Below are 20,422 nucleotides of genomic sequence, written 5' to 3'. Positions count from 1 at the left end.
TTAGCGTCAACTGGCTTGCACTTTAAAGTTTTTATTTACGTGGACAATGAGGTTCATCATTTTAAGAAAACAGGCATGAACAATTTGGTTTGAGAAAACTTCCTGAATCTGATGCAGACTTTTTAGTTTAAGAAAACAATTATTAAGGCACATAGATACTGTTATTTTGTATTTTGTATATATTGATTGTTGTGCTTTTATTTATGTCTTGATGTGTGCATATGTATAAATGTGTCTATGGATTGTGTATATATAGGATATACACATTTTTATATATATTTGTATTTTGTATTAGGGATTGTGGGAAACGGTATTTCGATCTCTCTGTCACACACAAACTGAAAGATTGACAATAAAATTGACTTTGAGATATTGGTGAGACAAAATACCAACATTGCAGGTGTTTGTTCATCTTTACCTTCTTTATCTGTGGCGCTGCTACAGTTGAACACAGCTGAGCTAACAGTTTTTCCGCCCTGCCGCTCTCCTTCCACTCCATGAGCTGCACGGTCGGGGGGGCCATGTCCAGAGAAGCGATCAGATCTGAGCAGTTTGAGATCTGCTCTCTGATCGCCTCGTTGCTCAGCTCTTTGCTCTGATCCACCACCAGCCTGCGTTTCCTCTTCCCCCTCCTCTTCTCAGAGTTGGCTGAAAACAGACAGCAGAGCAGTGACCATCAACTGGTGGCCCGCCAGACATTCTCATCCGGCCCGCACGACGGGGGTGACTGTGGCGTTAGTGCGTTCGCCCCCCACACATTTTTTTTTTTACAACGTCTCGTGAGTAATGTGCAGTACCGGAGTCCAACAGAGAGGCAGAAACTGCGGGACAGTAGACTGCATACTGCCTTCCCTGCCCTGAAGAAGAAGAAGTGTTCCTTCGCTGTGAAGAGTCTGCTTTGTGTGCAGACTCACTGACTGCACTGATTTGATTGGCTGAGGAGCGTCACCTCTTTAAAACATTAAACAATAACTTTTTCAAACCTTTTTATCTTTATGTTTTAAACATATTGTATACAACTCCCCCACTACTTGGACTATTCCTTGCACCCCTCTAGAATAAGCCCGAATGGTCTCAACCATATTGCATCAGTGACGTGCACTTGTTATAGCAAGATTGCAAGGTCGATTGGGCAATTGAGTGTTGTTCAGTTCATGTGTTGTGGAACATGCGTGTGCGTGCATGAAAATATATCACACACCTTTTGTCGAGGGAACCATCAGCTTACTTTAGGGTAAATACGTCCTCCCTGCACCACTCTATAAACGCTGAATTAAACCTCTCAAAATGAAAACCAAAGACAGATATTACGAAGTGTTTGAGGGTTTTTTGTCGTTGTGGGTAAAGGGGCTTAATGGCAGGTGGTTTCAGGTGTGTGTGCATAAAATATGTGAGGTGCAGGAACACAGTTTGAGAGGTGAGTGATTGTTCCTACGAGTGACTGGCACAGGGTCCAGTGCGAAGCCGCCCTCCTCGTTGGCCAGCAGCGTGGTCTCGTCTTGAGTCGGGATCACCACCTCTGTCCAATCAGCGTCTAGAAAACACACAGGGTTTGTTTTTTACTTTGAAAACAACTCAAACACCACTGATGCAGCAGCTGTATCTTTTAACAAAACCCCACTGATAAATGCAGTAGTTATAATATTGAAGCATAGCACTCCACAAATTAAAAAACACTACACAATACATAGCACAAATAATTATTGAACTATTCAGTACGTGTTCCCACACCTTCTTAAACATTACCTTTCAGGTCCAATTCCTTCAAAATGATGGATCAAATTGTTTTTGGGATGTATAAACTGTCTAATTGTTGAAATAGTAGAATAAATAAATAAAATATGATGTTATTTGAATGAAGGCTCAAGCTTACTTGCTGTAACAACAATTCAATTTTAAAAATTAGAGCTAGCGTTAATGAAGCACTTCACAACATATCAACTCAAGCCCTTTGAATAAGCCATGTTGACTTTCAAGACCTTCATTTGATAGATTTTCCCAAACTTCTTAGGACGTCAAGGCCCATGACGTTAACATGAACGTTATCAGAAGACCAACATATTTATCGTGACGATGAATCACCTTGTTGATCCTCGAGTGTTGAGATGTGTGTATCTTCATGCCGAGAATCTTCTGGGATGAGGTGAGACTCAGAGACTTCACAGTTTGTCAGGAAGTCTTCAGAATCATAAAAGAAAGAGAAAGGATGACCGATCTTCAATTGGACAGCAAAGGAAAAATCACAGTTAACATAAAGTCAGATTTAGGTTTAGGATTATAACGCAGTCTGTAGCAGCAGCTTGCTCCAAAGCTTCATGACTCGGTGCAGAGAGTATTTTTATTTGTATGAGAGAATGAGAACTGTGTTTCAGATGCTGCTGGGAAAATACTGAACGTCCTCTTCCAATATGAGAGTAACATGATAACAAAGGTATCCCAACTGTAGCTGTGAACATGACAGGATGTCTGATTACCTAGAACAGGGTTCCTGCAGGTTTCACCAGCTCAAATGTAAGACCTTTTTAAGACCACTTTGAATAGAATTGAAGACCTATTTCACGGCAAGAAAGTATGAAGGAAAATTGCTATGAAAGAAGAAATACGTCCCATAATTACTTACAGAGTAATGTATTCACGTTCAACATAAGAAAGATGGCTGAACATAACAGAACACAGAACTGTGTTAGCGTGTTAGACAAAAAGTGTGTGTTGTGTTGTTTGCAAAAGGTGCAGCGGGCTTCCAACACGTTCCCCTCCACTGGTTTCAACCAAGCACTAAATTCAATGTTTTCCAACCAAATACGGCTGAACTTACACTTCCCCATATTTATTTGTAAGTAGATTCGAAGATACCTGAGTTTCTGACTGCCGCTAGCTGAAGCTTGGTTGGTTGGTTGGTTGCTAGGTTACTAGCTGGGTGTTCTCCGATAAGGCTGTCAGAGGCTGGATCTTCAAAAGACGTGAAAGGCTGCTTCACAGACACTAACTTTCACGCAACTGTGAAATTACCATCGTGACTTCAAATACATCAGTTTAGTGCTCTTAAAAAAACCCTGGGGTAAAGATGCCTTCAAATGAGTGAAGAGCACATTTCATGACATAATAGCTGACCGTTACATTCGACCAGATTAACTGCAAATATATTTCATTTGATTTGCCTTCAATGCCTCCTCATCCATGACACACTCAGGCTCCTAACAAGAACAGACCGTGGGAAAATCCTTTTAACCGTGCTAGGACATCATTGGTCTTCAAAGGCTGAGCTTGGAGTAATAAGTCCCTGAATTTGGAAAAGCGATCTGGTGAGTTGCGGGTACAAGCGGCCGAGCTGGGTTTTCTCCGCAGGGTGGCTGGTGTCTCCCTTAGGGATAAGGGGAGAAGTTCGGTCATCCAGGAGGGACTCGGATTTGAACCGCTCCTCCTTCGCGTCGAAAGGAGCCAGTTGAGGTGGTTCGGGCACCTAGTTAGGATGCCACCTGGGCGCCTCCCTAGGAAGGTGTTCCAGGCACGTCCAGCTGGGAAGAGACCAAGGGGTAGACCTAGGAACAGGTGGAGGGATTATATCTCTTCTCTGGCCTGGGAGCGCCTTGGGATCCCCCAGTCAGAGCTGGTTGATGTGGCCAGGGAAAAGAAAGTTTGGGGCTCTCTGCTGGAACTGCTACCTCCGAGACCCGACCACGGATAAGCGGGAGAAGATGGATGGATGGATGGATCTGGTGAGTTGGGTTTACTCAAGTCCTTTATTTTAAGGTTTTTCATGTGTCAACTTATGAGAGTGTATTAGTGCCATTGAGAATAAAAAAGAAATAAAAACGGAGCTCGGGGAAAGGGCGACTACTTGGAAGAAAACCTCAGATTAACATAATTCAATGTATTAAAACAACGAGAAAGATTTAAGTTGGAAATTAATAAGAAAATTGAATTTTCTTTGTCAAGGAATCACTTCACTTAATTTGCTAAATGAATCAAAATCATTGAAGCATAAACAGAGCGTCGTTTGTTACACTTAATGGAAATAATATCCTGCTTTAGATTTGGTATTTCATTTTTTTGTTGTTGCTGTTTTATATCCATATTGGGATGTTTTTACATTTTTTAATTGTTCATTTCCACTCTTTTAATACCTCGTCTTTAATCCTATCGCAACGCAAACATTTCCCAACTTGGGATCAATTGGGAAATGCATCTTATCTTATGAACACGTTCTTACTCATACATTTTAAACTTGAAAATCTCAGAATAAATTGAGTTTATTTCTCGTAAAGTCAGATTTTCTTTTAAGGTAACTTAATTTTTCACTTTGACCTTTTCACCTAATTTGCTGTTTTTCAGTCTTCTATAATTACTGAATTTTATATATATATTTATCTAATTCTGTAAAAAGTGCAGTCTTTTCTGACAGGGTATTCTGAATAAGTTAAACAGGGTATATGTAGGAATCCTGAAGTCAAATGTAAAACCTTTTAAGACCTTTTTTAAGACCCTTCCCATACATTTGAAGACTTCATCGCCACTTTGAGTTTTAACCGGTTACATTGGCGACACACTTTACATTTACTGTTGGGGAATAATTTGCCCTGCATGTCCTCCTCCTTCGCCCTTTGACGCAGATGCCCTAACCCTTGAGCGGCCGTTATCTCCCTTAAGGAGGGGCTGCCCTAGCAAGTTGATGTTGTTACCAGTTTGTGACCGGCAGCTCTCGGTCAGAGATACTTATTGTTGTGGGACACCTGGAACACATCCTTCTCGGGGTGTAGATGTCCCCGAGCCATAAGCAACAACTAATGTGATTCAGTGTCCTCAGCTGTTTAGTCTCTCTATTGAAGAACGTTGATTATTACACTCTGAACTAGTTCAAACCTGGAGCTACAGGAGGGCTCTTCAGGATTGATTGTGGCATCTCAACCGTGTGGTCAACTCGTGGCCCGTGACATGTCTTTTGAATTCTCCGGCCGAAGCTCCAAATAAACCGTCAGTGTTTGCCATCAGAGCTCCAGTTCTCCTCGTGTCTCTCTGAGTCCTGACTCCATCAAATCTCCAGCTCTCCTCGTGTCTCTCTGAGTCCTGACTCCATCAGAGCTCCAGCTCTCCTCGTGTCTCTCTGAGTCCTGACTCCATCAGAGCTCCAGCTCTCCTCGTGTCTCTCTGAGTCCTGACTCCATCAGAGCTCCAGCTCTCCTCGTGTCTCTCTGAGTCCTGACTCCATCAGAGCTCCAGCTCTCCTCGTGTCTCTCTGAGTCCTGACTCCATCAAAGCTCCAGCTCTCCTCGTGTCTCTCTGAGTCCTGACTCCATCAGAGCTCCAGCTCTCCTCCTGTCTCTGAGTCCTGACTCCATCAGAGCTCCAGCTCTCCTCATGTCTCTGAGTCCTGACTCCATCAGAGCTCCAGCTCTCCTCATGTCTCTCTGAGTCCTGACTCCATCAGAGCTCCAGCTCTCCTCATGTCTCTCTGAGTCCTGACTCCATCAGAGCTCCAGCTCTCCTCGTGTCTCTCCTGAGTCCTGACTCCATCAGAGCTCCAGCTCTCCTCGTGTCTCTCTGAGTCCTGACTCCAATTGCTTCAGAAGTTTCTCCTACATTGACTATATACAGTATTGATTGTCCTTCCTCCTTATCTTCCATCCATTTGGACGCAGACTTGCATTTCCCCATAACGATGTTGCTTAACAACCGGCGTAAACGGACCTTCGCGCGCTATCAAGCAGTGAGCGCGCGATGTCCTGTTCAGATGACGTCAGATCCAACGAGATGCCATAAATAAACTACACAGAATCACACTACACACCTACGCAATGATTACATTCAGACACACTGTAGAATACAACCTCTTTGGACCATTTATAGACTTATTGAAAACAAGATACAAAATGTAACACCTTGGGAAATGGCCTTAATTTTCGCTAAATGTATGTATCCACTTTTAATGCTTTTTAAGACCCCCTTTAAGACACCCTGTTAAAATAAAAATGGTCAAAAGGCCATTATCAACAGTAAAGGAATTCTGCTTTTTGTGTGTGCATGATGTTCTTTAGAGCATTTGCATATGGCAAAGATTCATCCTGACTGATTCACAATCATTACCCAGGAAGTCTCCTCCTCTGTCCTCGTCCCCAAAACCGTCTCCCTGTTGAGAGAAGCCCTGGAAGTCCAGCAGCCCAGCGCTGATGCTCTGGGACTCGCTCCCTACACATCAGAGCACACAAAGGCAGGAAAAGGTACATTTCAAGGTTATTTATTTTTGATATTGTCAACAAATCCCCCCCAAAAAACCTACTCCCAGTCACTCATACAGTGGGGCAAAAAGGTATTTAGTCAGCCACCAATTGTGCAAGTTCTCCCACTTAAAAAGATGAGAGAGGCCTGTAATTTTCATCCTAGGTATACCTCAACTATGAGAGACAAAATGAGAATTTTTTTTCCAGAAAATCACATTTAATTTATTTGCAAATGATGGTGGAAAATAAGTATTTGGTCACCTACAAACAAACAAGATTTCTGTCTCTCACAGACCTGTAACTTCTTCTTTAAGAGCCTTCTCTGTCCTGCACTTGTTAACTGTATTAATGGCACCTGTTTGAACTCGTTATCAGTATAAAATAGGGGTGCACCGAATGGGAAATTCTTGGCCGAAACCGATACCGAAAATAGGAAACAGTTGGCCGAAAACCGAATGCCGAAAATGATTAATAGAAATATATATATATAATGTATACATTTTTTACCAATGTTGTTCAGCTTCCTGATTATGGAAAAAGACATGATTATGGCAAAACTTAACTTAAATAATAATCACTATTATGGGTCCATAAAACATTTATTCAGCACTTTTGAATGCATACAGTACATTCATTCCAAGTCAAGTGCATTTTCTTTTCTCTGTAGGATAACTAGAACAAAGTGCATTCAGAACAAAGCCAAGGTGCTTTAAAACTGCATAAACATCTAGGCCAGTAGGCCTGCAACAAACTAGTGTAAATAAAGACTGTAACAGCCAGGCCTTCAACAACAACAAATGCACCTATAAGTGCATGCATACAAATGTGCAAACTGGATAAATCCACATGAATGTAACTATTTACAAATGAAATTACAATTCAATTCCGAGAATCTGTAAATAAGGCTGTCTGTCCTCATAAGCAAAGTAGTAAACATTGTATAAAGATACATAAAGTGAAAACTGGATACAAAATCCACAATCAATTACAAATTAAATTACAATTTCAAGAATCCGCAAATAAGGTGGTCTGTCCTCATGAGCAATGTAAACAACATGTTATCATTTAGATACCGAAAGTACAATATATTGAACACTGTGCTGCTGTCATTTCCCCCTAATGATAACCTGAGATGCTGAATTATAACTCACAATGAAAATTGTTCAGGAAAGTGGGTATAGAGTAGACATGTAGAACTAGATAAGCTTATGATAAGCCAGCCTTGTCTACTTATTAAGGAAAAGTGGGAGGTTCTTTTTAATGAACAGTAGCTTCTCTGCTTTATCAGCCATAAGTCTGTTCCTCTTCTCATCAAGCACATGAGAGGCAGCGCTGAACAGTCTCTCGCTGTCAGTGCTTGTGATTTGATCTTACTCCGCATATTTGTCCGGGTGTTTTGATTTCAAGTGGTGGAGTAATCCCGAAGTGGTGAAAGTCTTTGCAGTTACACCCCCTCGAGAAATGTCAGCTGAACACGTTTTACAAATCGCAATCCGCGCCTCTCTCTCTGATATTTTTAAATATCTCCAAGCGGCAGACATGTTGGCTGTGAGCCAGCCGCGAGCATGGTCGCGCGCCGTGCTTGTCGCTGCGTTTTGATTACGTCATCACAACAACACGTTAGCTTACCAACGTAACCCTGTTCCCTGACATTCGGTGATATTTTTGCCCTTTCGGCCGAAAGCCGAAAGGACCTTTTTAACCATTTTCGGCCGATAATTTTCGGCGGCCGAATATTCGGTGCATCCCTAGTATAAAAGACACCTGTCCACAACCTCAAACAGTCACACTCCAAACTCCACTATGGCCAAGACCAAAGAGCTGTCAAAGGACACCAGAAACTAAATTTCAGACCTGCACCAGGCTGGGAAGACTGAATCTGCAATAGGTAAGCAGCTTGGTGTGAAGAAATCAACTGTGGGAGCAATTATTAGAAAATGGAAGACATACAAGACCACTGATAATCTCCCTCGATCTGGGGCTCCACGCAAGATCTCACCCCGTGGGGTCAGAATGAGAAACAAGAACGGTGAGCAAAAATCCCAGAACCACACGGGGGGACCTAGTCAATGACCTGCAGAGAGCTGGGACCAAAGTAACAAAGGCTACCATCAGTAACACACTACGCCGCCAGGGACTCAAATCCTGCAGTGCCAGACGTGTCCCCCTGCTTAAGCCAGTACATGTCCAGGCCCGTCTGAAGTTTGCTAGAGAGCATTTAGATGATCCAGAAGAGGATTGGGAGAATGTCATATGGTCAGATAAAACCAAAATAGAACTTTTTGGTAAAAAGTCAACTAGACGTGTTTGGAGGAGAAAGAATGCTGAGTTGCATCCAAAGAACACCTACTGTGAAACATGGGGGGGGAAACATCATGCTTTGGGGCTGTGTTTCTGCAAAGGGACCAGGACGACTGATCCGTGTAAAGGAAAGAATGAATGGGGCCATGTATCATGAGATTTTGAGTTACAACCTCCTTCCATCAGCAAGGGCATTGAAGATGAAACGTGGCTGGGTCTTTCAGCATGACAATGATCCCAAACACACCGCCCGGGCAACGAAGGAGTGGCTTCGTAAGAAGCATTTCAAGGTCCTGGAGTGGCCTAGCCAGTCTCCAGATCTCAACCCCATAGAAAATCTTTGGAGGGAGTTGAAAGTCCGTGTTGCCCAGCAACAGCCCCAAAACATCACTGCTCTAGAGGAGATCTGCATGGAGGAATGGGCCAAAAGACCAGCAACAGTGTGAAAACCTTGTGAAGACTTACAGAAAACGTTTGACCTCTGTCATTGCCAACAAAGGGTATATTAGACCCTCCAGAAAAACGCGATTCTGCAATCGCAGAATTTCCCGCATAATCAGCAAAATGCCGCAGATTTTTAAGAGGCCGCATATTTATCAAAAGGCCGCATAATCCCCGCATTTTTCCACACAAAGTTGAGAAAAAAAATAAAAAAGTTAACTCGTCTTGACGAGTAATGATGATGACGCAACGTCATTAGCCCGCGCATCACAGAAGGCAAACACCGTCGTGTGAAGGTGTGGAATTCACACACCAAGATGAACAAATCGAATCCATCACATTCACCCACGAACATTTCAGCTAAAGACCGGGCAAAGCAGTACCCCAATGTCTTACACGAAAGTGGGGGGAAACTGTTCTGTACCCCGTGCAACTGTGTGTTGGAGCATAAAAGGAAATCGACTGTGAATACCCACTTCGATTCGCTCAAACATTCAAAAATGGTTTCTGCTGCGGACAAGAAAGCCAAACAACTCACGCTCACAGAGGCTTCAACCTCCAAAACCCTTTTGAGGGTTGCAAGAAACGAGGTGAGTAGCTACAAGATTGAAGCTGGTCAGATAACGAACGAGTAAATGAAAACAGAATGAGGCGGAGAAGTGTGTGTGTGTGTGTGTGTGTGTGTGTGTGTGTGTGTGTGTGTGTGTGTGTGTGTGTGTGTGTGTGTGTGTGTGTGTGTCTTTCTGTGATGTAGCTTGCTTCTAGTATGCTTGTTTATCATAGCAACTCTTTAAAAGTGCTCCCTTTCATTCAGTAGTAGCCTAGTAACAGAGTGCGGGAGAACAATCACCTTTTTTCCGCTTCCCGCATATTTCACAACTGTTCGCATATTTCGCAACTTTCCGCAACTTTCCGCATATTACGCAACTTCCCGCAATTTCCCCGCATAAAATCACATAAAAACCCCGCATTTTTATCGCATAATCAAGGATTTTGGCCCGCGTTTTTCTGGAGGGTCTAGTATATAACAAAGTATTGAGATGAACTTTTGTTATTGACCAAATACTTATTTTCCACCATCATTTGCAAATAAATTCTTTAAAAATCAGACAATGTGATTTTCTGGATTCTTTTTTCCTTATTCTGTCTCTCATAGTTGAGGTATACCTAGGATGAACATTACAGGCCTCTCATCTTTTTAAGTGGGAGAACTTGCACAATTGGTGGCTGACTAAATACTTTTTGGCCTCACTGTATGTTCAAACTTCCCTACCTCAAGCACATTCAAAGCAGCAGATGTAAATCTTTGAAGCAGGTCATGAATACATCATTTAATTTCTAAACTGTTTTCTTAAAAAGCTGGGGGCTGTGGTGTTTACTAAATGTCTCTCAGTCATGGTGTGTAACTTATTCACCGGGGACTCTTTTCAGCTTTGGATTTGGTGTGATGGCAAGGTTTTTGCTGTCAGTTTCTTAAAAGGTCCATGTCATGGCCATTTCCACTGATCATAATTCCATTGTTGAGGTCTACTAGAATAGATTTATATTGTGCAATGTTCCAAAATCACTTTGGTTTCTCAAACAGCATCTCTGTAAACTACGTGTATTCACTGCATTTCACTCTCTGCCTTTAACGGCTCGTTGTAGCTCCAATAGCTCCAGCCCCCACCCTCCCTGTGAGCACAGTGTGCTCTGATTGGTCGGGACGTTGTGAATCGTGCTGAGCTCCGTGGAGGTGTGGTTTCCTTGTTTAGCGATACACAGCGAAACAGAGCCAAACTCACCCTGAGCACACACAAAGTCACAGCCGAAGTAAAAACAATAAGTGTGGCTTGATATTGAGTAAGAGAAAGGTTGATAAACGCTGTGAGAATGGGTCTGCAGAGAGAATGGGTCTGCAGAGAGAATGGGTCTGCAGAGAGAATGGGTCTGCAGAGAGAATTCCGCCTCGATCCCAACTGTCTGTTATCAGCCTGCAGCAGGGAGGAGAGATCAGCAGAGCTGCCTGCACTGAGTGTGTGTGTGTGAGGAAGTCCGTGGATTGGTCAATTTGGACCAATCAGCGGGGGCTTAACGTAACGGCTCCGCGGACGTAACGTAACAGCTCCACGGATTGGCTTATTTGGTTCCGGGTACCGCATGACCGTATCGCGTCATAGCTCTGGGCGTGGCTACTGGCCATTCCTACGTCACAATACCCAGGAAGTAATCAATGGACAGTGACGTTTCTCCAACGAGGCGTTTTGGGGAGGTATTCTCTGTGTTAGAGTTTTACTCGCTACAGGGTGTACTTTGAGGGTTTTGACTCGGCAGACCGTTTACATGCAGAAAAACCTTCATAACACACAAGGGGACGGGTGATAACCAGAAAAGCATGACATGTGTCCTTTAAGTCATCCCCCTTAATCCTTAGATGCCCGAGTGACTGGACCCTACTCTCTTCCATAAGTGGGTCAAAAAGGAGCCGTATTAGAATAATGTGTTTTTCTTCCATGTTTGTCATTTTGGTTAAGAAAAATCACTTGTATAATATTTAGTATTATATTTTGGTTCACATTAGAAATATTTTATATTTAATTTTTCACTATTTATAATTTTAGAGCTTTTTTTTTTAACATTTTGAACATATCGATGCAAAGATCTCCGCTATTCTGAGACCCTCACAGTATTCCAGTCCCTTTTCAAAACTCATCTCTTCTCCTCTTGTCTACTCATCAAAGCCCACCCCCCATCAATCTATGCCGGTTGATCAAGTTTGATAGTCCTATACCCCCCACCCTAACCTTCCCTTATATTGTAAAGCGATTTTGAGTTCTTGAAAAGCCCTATACAAATATAATGTATTATTATTATTATTATTATTATTATTATTATTATGATTATACTGACAGGTATCAGATCTTGCTGTGTAAAATAATCTCCCTGAGAGGTGTCACTTGTGTTGTAGTCTGTGTGGTCTACAGTGAATGTAGTCCTGACAGGTGATAAGAATCAAAGGTTCCCAGAGGATCCCATAGGAAATGCATGCGGGTCATTTTTGACCGACTTATGGAAGCTTGGGGTAGAAATACAAAAACTACAATTCCTTAAAATGTACATTTGAAATGTGAATGGCATGATATCCAAAACATGTTTTTTGAGGAATAGCTGGAATATGAAATGATAAAAAAATGTAATTACAAAGATACTTCAAGAAAACCACCTCACGGGGTCAACAAACACCCACTTATGCATCTAGGGGTTAAGAGACAAATGGCTCATTTATGTGTTTTTAATAGTCTTTGGTCTATAGTAGAGCTCTCTGGCAGAGAAGAATAAAATATATCGAGCTTTCAATTTGGATAATACTTGTAATGATCAGCTCATCGTTGGTTTTGTTCTTTAAGAGGATTTGTTGACAATAAACAACAGATATAATCAGTACTCTCTCTGCTCGACACAACCAAGGCAAATCGTTCTTACCGAAATCTATCAAATTCAGAAAGCCACTTCCAATATCCTCTTTCAACGTGATGTCCTCTGAGCGACACTGGTTCAGTGAGAAGTTGTTCACACCAGCGATGTCACTGTTGTCCCGGTGTGAAGAGAGGATAGTGTTAACACAGACCGAACACTCAATCATTAGAAGGTGATCCAAATATTTAACAAAAGGGTTAGCCCTGTTTCTATCATTCAAAACAAAAACATGTTATATTGTAACACTGTTGTCTCCGTCACCATCATTGATCCACTTCTTATAACATGACAGGCTATTCTGTGAGTAAATAAATCCGCTGTATATACACGTCAGGGAGAGGAAACAGTGGCACCTTGGATGTGGCAGCTGGGTATCAAAGTCGAGGAAATCTTCATTCAAGGTGATTGCCTTCAGCGTTGCCTCGAGACCCTCGTCGGGCAAATCTGTCTGACCTGGTGAGTGGAGAGAGAAACACAATATGTACTGCATTTAGGGTTGCAAAATTCCGGGAATTTTCAAAGATGGAAACTTTCCATGGGAATAAACTGGGAATTTTCTAAATTGAAGGTTGGCTCTTCAAAGGGAACTTAAATATAGTTGGGGAAAGTATATTTTAGCATAATCTTGACTAAAACAAACAGATGCCATTCAAGTACACTTGAATATCCATGCCATAGCACACGGCTTACTGCATGGCTATTGAGACCACACCCCCTACAGCCACTGTGCATTCCTCCATCACATGCACACATGATTTCGAGAAGACTGGATCACACTTTCGACAAATGAAGCCACATCCTTTCATTCAACATTTTGAATGGGACTTTGTGGGGATTTTTGGATGTGGGGTGGATTTTTGTTCATTTTTTAATGAGTGGGGTTGACTGTTTTCGTTCTTCAATAAAATAAATAAAACTTGTTCTGTTCTACTTAAAAAAAATAAAAATCTGTTGAAATGTCATGTTTTTTGGTTAATTTTGCATCGAATATTTCCAAAATTCCTCAGCTTAACTTCCCATGGAAATTTACCGGAAAGTTTCCGCCCCTTTGCAACCCTAACTGCATTTAGAAATACAAGAGAGCAGAACAACACTCAGTGATTTCACCTCTCAAGTTATACTTTTGTATGTGTAAGTCTGTGAAGTGAGAGACTTCCATTGAGCTTACTTCCCAAAATAATTAAATAATAATGTCTACATTACCCTCTGGTGGTCGTCCTCAATACGAATGCTAATTATTAACCTGATTACCAGGATTACCAGGATAATTATTAACATGGCCATTTCCACTGATCATAATTCCAGTGTTGAGGTATACTAAAATATAAAAATACTGCGCAATTTTCCAAACTCACATTGGTTTCGCATACAGCACCTCTGTAAAGTATGTGTATTCAGCAGTATTCACTTTCTCCACTAAACGGCTCGCTGCAGAGATCAGCAGGGCTGCCCGCACTGAGTGTGTGTGTCGATTGGTCAATTTGGACCAATCAGCGGGGGCTTAACGTAACGGCTCCGCGGACGTAACGTAACGGCTCCACGGATTGGCCCATTTAGTTCCGGTTACCCGGAAGAATCAAATGACGATGACGTCATAATGACGTTTCACCAACGAGGCGTTTTGGGGAGGTATTTTCTGTGTTAGAGTTTTACTCGCTACAGAGTGTACTTTAAGGGTTTTGACTCTGCAGACCGTTTACATGCAGAAAAACCTTCATAACACACAAGGGGACGGGTGATAACCGGAAAAGCATGACATGTGGCCTTTAACACTCAGTTGCAAGTTATAATGCACATTTTAGTTAAACTGTTTAGGTGTTGATTTAACTGTATGATAATTTATCATTTTAACAAAACAGAATAAGCTAAAATCTCTAAACAAGAGGATAAAAAAAGCAAATTTTCTGCCATTTTTGCAAGAAGACATACTTTAAGATACTTTATAGAGTTATAATTTCATGTTTGCGTGTTTCTCTTTGTTATTTTTATCAAGGTTAGAATCCTCTTGTGAGCCTCTGGTCTATTTCTTATGTTCAAACTAATAAAAAGGATTATCAAAAGTGTTTCCCTGTTTATATTTCAGAAAGCCACAACCTTTCCAAACCCTGTGGAGCCTAACTGTGTCTTTAAAATGTAACAACTGTTGACAGACAAGACAAACAGGATGTGTTACCTGGCCTGAATGCAAATTTTATTTTAACCAGGGCATCAGTGGAGTCTGCGAGGAGATATTTAGCTTTCTTGGAGTAAATCCTGACCACGCCAAGGAGCAGGTGACCAGAGGTCCGCAGACCGATCTTCATCTACAAAGACAAACAGATTCAGTTTATTACAGTAGTCACAGTATGTGGGATGTATTAATGACTTTCTCTTTTACCTCTGGGGAGATGATGTCTTTGATAGTTGTTTCTATATTACACTCAAATACTTGGGCCTTTGTGAGTTTCCTTTCCCAGTGTGCTGCAAGCCAGATTTTGGCAAGGGATCCTCGCTTGGAGGTGAAGAGTTGAGTGTAGAAGATCATGTTGGGGAAGCGAAGTCAGCTATCACCTGTGAAAAAACACAACAATGATTGTGTATGATACATTTGGCAATGTTAATTTATCTGATATTATATATAGTAGTGGAATTAGCAGTCAGCTGTTTATTCAGCCCCCAGTCCAACGTCCTGTTATCCCGACAACAAAAGCCCATTTCTGTTTATTTTATCTATCACAGAATACCTGTTAATATATCAGCCAAAATAGAAAGTGTTTACTCTAGAATATTACGAAACGCAGAGGTGAAAGAAGTACTAAGATCATACAGTTGAGTAAAAGTAGAAGTATTCAGGTCTTGTACTTGAGTAAAAGTAGAAGTACTTAGATCTTGTACTTGAGTAAAAGTAGAAGTACTCAGATCTTGTACTTGAGTAATAGTAGAAGTACTCAGATCTTGTACTTGAGTAAAAGTAGAAGTACTTAGATCTTGTACTTGAGTAAAAGTAGAAGTACCAGAGTCTGTTACAGTAAAAGTCCTGCATTCAAAATGTTCCTCAAGTAAAAGTAGAAAAGTATTCTCATCAAAATATAGTGAAAGTAGCGACAGTAAAAGTAGTCATTGTGCAGATTGGTCCATTTCAGAATAATAGATATGATATGTTTTATAATGATTGATCATGAAAGTGTTCTCAAAGCTGGTAAAGGTGCAGCTAGTTTGAATGACTTTGTATACTGCAGGGTAGCTTGTGAATTTACTCCAGGCGGAACTAAAGTCTGATTTAACACTTGATTATATTTCACATCATTCATCCACATCTGTAAAGTAACTAAAGGTATTACAAATTCCACTTCTTATAATTGTATTCATCACAGACCATGATAAGTTGTGAAGTACGTCATTAAAACGTTATCTGTTAAATAAAGCAATTTGTCAACAAGAATGTTGTCACTGAACTTAAACTCTAAAACCATCTTGACCGTGCGGCAGAAGGCTTTTGTTTGTATTTATAACCAGCGTCAGACTTACGGTAATATTTTTATAAACTATTGTGGTATTGTAAAAAAAATTCAGCTATCGTCTTTGCAGTAAAAGTCGGCTAACTAGCATTGCGTTAGCTAGGTGCTATCACTAAGCTAAAAATGCTAAGGGAGGCTAGTTGTCGAAATAATGGTGGAAATATTTAAACATAGTTAACAATTTACATGTAAAAAGTAAAACGTGCTTATATAATTCAACATGTTTGTACAGCTAGTCGTCTGTTAATTCAGGTTCAATTTACCTTAACTTGGAAACTGCCGCGTTTTGACATCTGACATCTGGAACGTGCACATGACCGCGAGGACGTCACATAAACAAGTTTAGAATCTGTCACGTAACCATAGCACGTAACCAAGCAGCGACTTCCGGTCAAACAAACAAAAAAAGCCATCTAAAGAGATTTATATGTATTTTTATTATTCATATTTTGGTTAGGTGAGGTTAAAAATTCCCATTTATTTCGATAAATGATGAAGATTAATGCATATAGTGTTTTATTTTGTATTGACAATATCTCTCAAACGAACTGTCGACGTTGCGTCACCACGGTTTGAATCTGACGGTTGGCTCCGGGACGTTCTAAACGTAACGTTAGCTAATAACGGTTAGCAACGTTTAAAGTTGCTCTTCTCATAATAACCGTGTCTTGTAACGTTAATTGTTGAATACAGCAAAGATAATGTTAACTTTTTTATTTAAATAAGCTGGACGGTCAAATGCTAACTCCATCGTGTAAGAAACTAACAAGAAGACGAAGAAGAGCTGAAACTGCTTCAAAAAACACAGTTAATGTAAGCTATTGTTTTAAGTGTTAAATATGTTCTTTATTCTCGCGTCCAGGAGAGAAGCTTTAAAATGAGACTAAATGGAGTCTCTGAAAAGATTCAAATGGGATACTTTAATTAAAAAAGGCGCGGTAGTGTTACAGACAGAATATTGTTCCGGCAGAAAACAGCTGTGATCTGGCTCTCCTGAGCAAGAAGAGAAGGGCAAATCCCCCGTTCGGTGCCATTATATATCCTCTGCTGGCTCCTCCCCGCCAGCCGGCTCGCCTCGCCTCTAATGTCCGTTGTTGCATTTAAACAGAGGATTGGTACTTTTCAACTTCAACATATGCTTAACACGCCTTTTCTCCTCATATTCTCTTTCATCACTTTTCATGTAACACATTCTAAACACTGTAATCAATAGGCCTACTCTGAAACATACAGAAAATGCTTCACGGCTGGTTTGGTTTCCGGTCATTCCGGATGTTGTATTCAAATAAACTGTATTTTCATTTAATATTCAGCATGGTAGTATCTCGACATCTATAGTTGTAGTGTTAAATCAGTAGGTTTCTGTTTTCACCACACCACGTCATTTCGCTACTCAATTCACCTCTTTAGGAAATCGTATATTAGCCACATGCTAAATGCTAACCGTAGATGAAGGATTTTCAGAATAAAAGCTTCACTGCTTGTGCACAAGAATTTCTGGTTTTTCAGTATAAAAGAGCGTTTAAACTGACGGTATGTTTAAGCTACATTATACAATCAAAAAATTGATTTTAATTTCTAACATAAGCTAACCAGCAGTAGTGTAAAGTAACTAAGTACATTTACTCAAAACTATACTTTAGTACAATTTGGAGGTACTTGTACTTTACTAGTTCACTTTTTTGCTAATGTGTACTTCTACTCCACTACAATTCAGATGTACATGGATTACTTTTACTCCACTACATTTATTTAATACCTTTAGTTACTTTACAGATGTGGATGAATGATGTGAAATTTAATCAAGTGTTAAATCAGACTTTAGTTCCACCTGGAGTAAATCCACCAGCTACCCTGCAGTATACAAAGTCATTCAAACTAGCTGCACCTTCACCAGCTTTGAGAACACTTACATGATCAATCATTATAAAACATATCATATCTATGGAGAAGAACTTTTATCAGGCAACATCCAGGTGAACTATTGCTGTGTTAGGGCTTCAACTAATATACAAGTGGACAGTGTGGGGCCAGGATTGTAGATTTATTGAAAATGTATGAGAATCAGTCTATTTATGAAACAAACCTCAGGGGGAAAGAGGTTTTCTAGTAGTTTGGTAGATAGATGTTCCGCATGGTTTTCCTTTTTGATGCAGCAGAGGGCGGTATTGGTACACTGCCTGAACACACAGACACATGCAGGCAGAGCAACAGCAGAAAGAACAATGACAGTTTTAATCCTAGTTTCGTGTGTATATAAACTATAGAGGAGGCTTGGTTAGGGGGACACAATCAACACAATCTATTCGTTATAGGTTTAAAAATATCCTAATTCTGTAAATTGAAAAGAAAAGTGGTTTAAAGGTCAAAGATGGGTCCAGTTAAAACAGGAACATGTGTTGTCTGGGGATGCAACATGATTGAAAGAGAAGGATGAAAGGAATATAAAAAGTGTCAAAAGAGCTATAATTTCACAGGAAGACTAGGGGTCGAGGAAAGGGAGAATTTGGCGAGGGATATTGTCAAACATCTGGAACAAACTCCCAGAAACCTGCAGGTCCGCTGCAACTCTGACTACTTTTAAATCCAGGCTGAAGACTTTTCCTTTTGCCGATGCTTTTAATTGAACTATTCACATCTCACACTGCACTGTAACTTTTATTCATGTGCCTGTTATTCATGTTTTATTAGCTTTGCTTTTTAATGTTTCTAATGTGCTCTTAATGTCTTTCATTGTTGTAAAGCACTTTGAATTGCCTTGTGTTGAAAAGTGCTTATATGAATAAACTTGCCTTGCCTATTGCAACCCAATAAGAAATCTGCGTAAAATGCAGGTTTAAAGTTATATTTAATCTTTGAGACGGTCCTTTGCCTAATATTTATTATTGACTAATGAAATTGAATAATATCAACAGATACGTTAAATACTGTATCCAATAAGACTTTGATTTCCTGTCTGTTTTGACTTGTCTCAGGTGCAGTGGCTTTAAATTGTCTGCAAAAAAATACTAAATCAATTAATTCATTAATAAAATATTCAAACATTTTTTAAATGCCTTATCATTTAGGTCTAATAGTTTAAGACCAATATTATAAGAACTCCAAGTAGATGCATCATACAAAACCACTCGATGACAGTTTTTTAAATGTAGCCCGTCCACTTATTACCTGTTTTTTAAGTATTTATTTCAATGCATTATCATAACTATCTACATTTTGATGAATGCAGGGAGAAGGCGACGTCACGATGAAACTGTCAGACATCACTGGGGACTTCTCAGCAAAGAGGTAGGATCAAAAAGCCAAACACTCTTTCTATCTTGCTTTGGTGCTTTCTTCCATACTTCAGAACACAATAGTCCCGAAGTATCCGCCCGAGGCAGCGATGTCAGTACGATAAATATTATCATGCCAAGAACAATTTGTGTTCTGCGCTAACTGTGAGCCCGGGGTCGTGTGACTGCACAAGAACAGCTGGTGTGGCAGGTCATGATCTGCATTTCAAGAGACAGCGAGCGCGAAAGGATGAGGATGTACAACGTTCTGGATATTGCATTATCTCTTGAAGCAGCTCCTAAATGAAGCAGTTCTTTATTTGTCTGCTTTGCTGAATAAACTCCATCTGTGAGGGCAGACAGGGTTTTGGATAATATTGATGATCACGTTGACTGTAAAGTTTCCATCTGTTGGGAGGCAGATGGAAAAAGTCCACTCTCTCCAGAAGAATCACGTAAAGGTCACACTAATCAAAAACTGGGCAAAGAAAACCGTTTCAGATTTATGGCTTTCGAACCATTCAGATTATATAATGTGTCATGTATGAGTTATTATTTGTCGAGTAAAAAGCTTATCCTTGAGACATTTTCTTATTTCATTTGGAAGTTAAGTCAATATTTTGTGAACATTTGTCCGGACTCCCTGTTCTCTCGGTAGATATCTTTTTCTAATTATTTTCAGTTTAGCTCTGAACATATTGAACTGCATGGTACCCAAAGCTTGACTCCAATTTTAGCCGCAGCAGAAACTTGACCTGGTTAGTGAGAGCTCTGAGGAATAAAACAAAACAAAAATATTATATTATATTATTTTTAAATTAAATTAGATATCTGTTATAGATTGTAGGCTGTTTATTCTGTCCCAACATGGGGTCATGCCCCTTCTTTGTTGATTAGTACATTGATATGTTGTTTTGATGAATATTTCTTTAGCCAATCAGTCGTTTCTTCATCAGTGATGCAAACACAGGTATGGTGAAAAAAGAGAGAACTATTCGAAGCAGGAAAAAAAACAGCGTAATATACCATCTGACAAAGGCCTGTGCTATAACCCTTCAATTAACTGTTCTTTATAATATACTCAGATCAATAGGAGACAGAGATGTTATAAATCAAGGGTTTTTATTATTATTTACAGCAGGGGTGGGGAACCTTTTTCCTTTTAATTTTTACAACATCCTCCGAGGTCCGTACAAGTGATTGAACTCAACCTCTGTTTAAAAAAACTCAAATCACA

At 40.3% G+C, this 20,422-nt stretch overlaps 2 protein-coding genes and 1 pseudogene across 3 annotated transcripts in view; 1 reads left to right on the top strand and 2 right to left on the bottom strand.

The window, feature by feature from the left end:
• rad21l1 (RAD21 cohesin complex component like 1) overlaps positions 1–16,327 on the bottom strand; it is a 29,019-nt gene extending 12,692 nt beyond the window's left edge. The window contains exons 1-9 of the mRNA XM_079678740.1: positions 16,174–16,327; positions 14,791–14,963; positions 14,587–14,716; positions 12,767–12,866; positions 12,420–12,523; positions 6,082–6,183; positions 2,083–2,178; positions 1,436–1,534; positions 419–648 (exon numbers count right to left, since the gene is read on the bottom strand). Of these exons, the coding sequence (XP_079534866.1) occupies positions 419–648; positions 1,436–1,534; positions 2,083–2,178; positions 6,082–6,183; positions 12,420–12,523; positions 12,767–12,866; positions 14,587–14,716; positions 14,791–14,937 (1,008 nt within the window). The 5' untranslated portion in view covers positions 14,938–14,963; positions 16,174–16,327. The remainder of the gene's footprint in view (positions 1–418; positions 649–1,435; positions 1,535–2,082; positions 2,179–6,081; positions 6,184–12,419; positions 12,524–12,766; positions 12,867–14,586; positions 14,717–14,790; positions 14,964–16,173) is intronic.
• Positions 16,328–16,529: 202 nt separating this feature from the next.
• Positions 16,530–20,422, top strand: part of LOC307037681 (uncharacterized protein) — a gene marked incomplete at its 3' end in the record, with an annotated part of 60,524 nt that continues 56,631 nt past the window's right edge. Inside the window, exons 1-2 of the mRNA XM_079678737.1 lie at positions 16,530–16,723; positions 19,140–19,198. The remainder of the gene's footprint in view (positions 16,724–19,139; positions 19,199–20,422) is intronic.
• LOC307037684 (opsin-5-like) overlaps positions 19,945–20,422 on the bottom strand; it is a 16,398-nt pseudogene continuing 15,920 nt past the window's right edge. The window contains exon 7 of the transcript XR_013810636.1: positions 19,945–19,956. The product of XR_013810636.1 is annotated as an opsin-5-like (transcript). The remainder of the gene's footprint in view (positions 19,957–20,422) is intronic.

Source organism: Notothenia rossii (assembly GCF_949606895.1).
Source record: "Notothenia rossii genome assembly, chromosome: 4".
Taxonomy (NCBI): Eukaryota; Metazoa; Chordata; class Actinopteri; order Perciformes; family Nototheniidae; genus Notothenia; species Notothenia rossii.
Note: the sequence above shows the minus strand (reverse complement) of the source record. Positions and strands in the feature narration are given on the sequence as shown.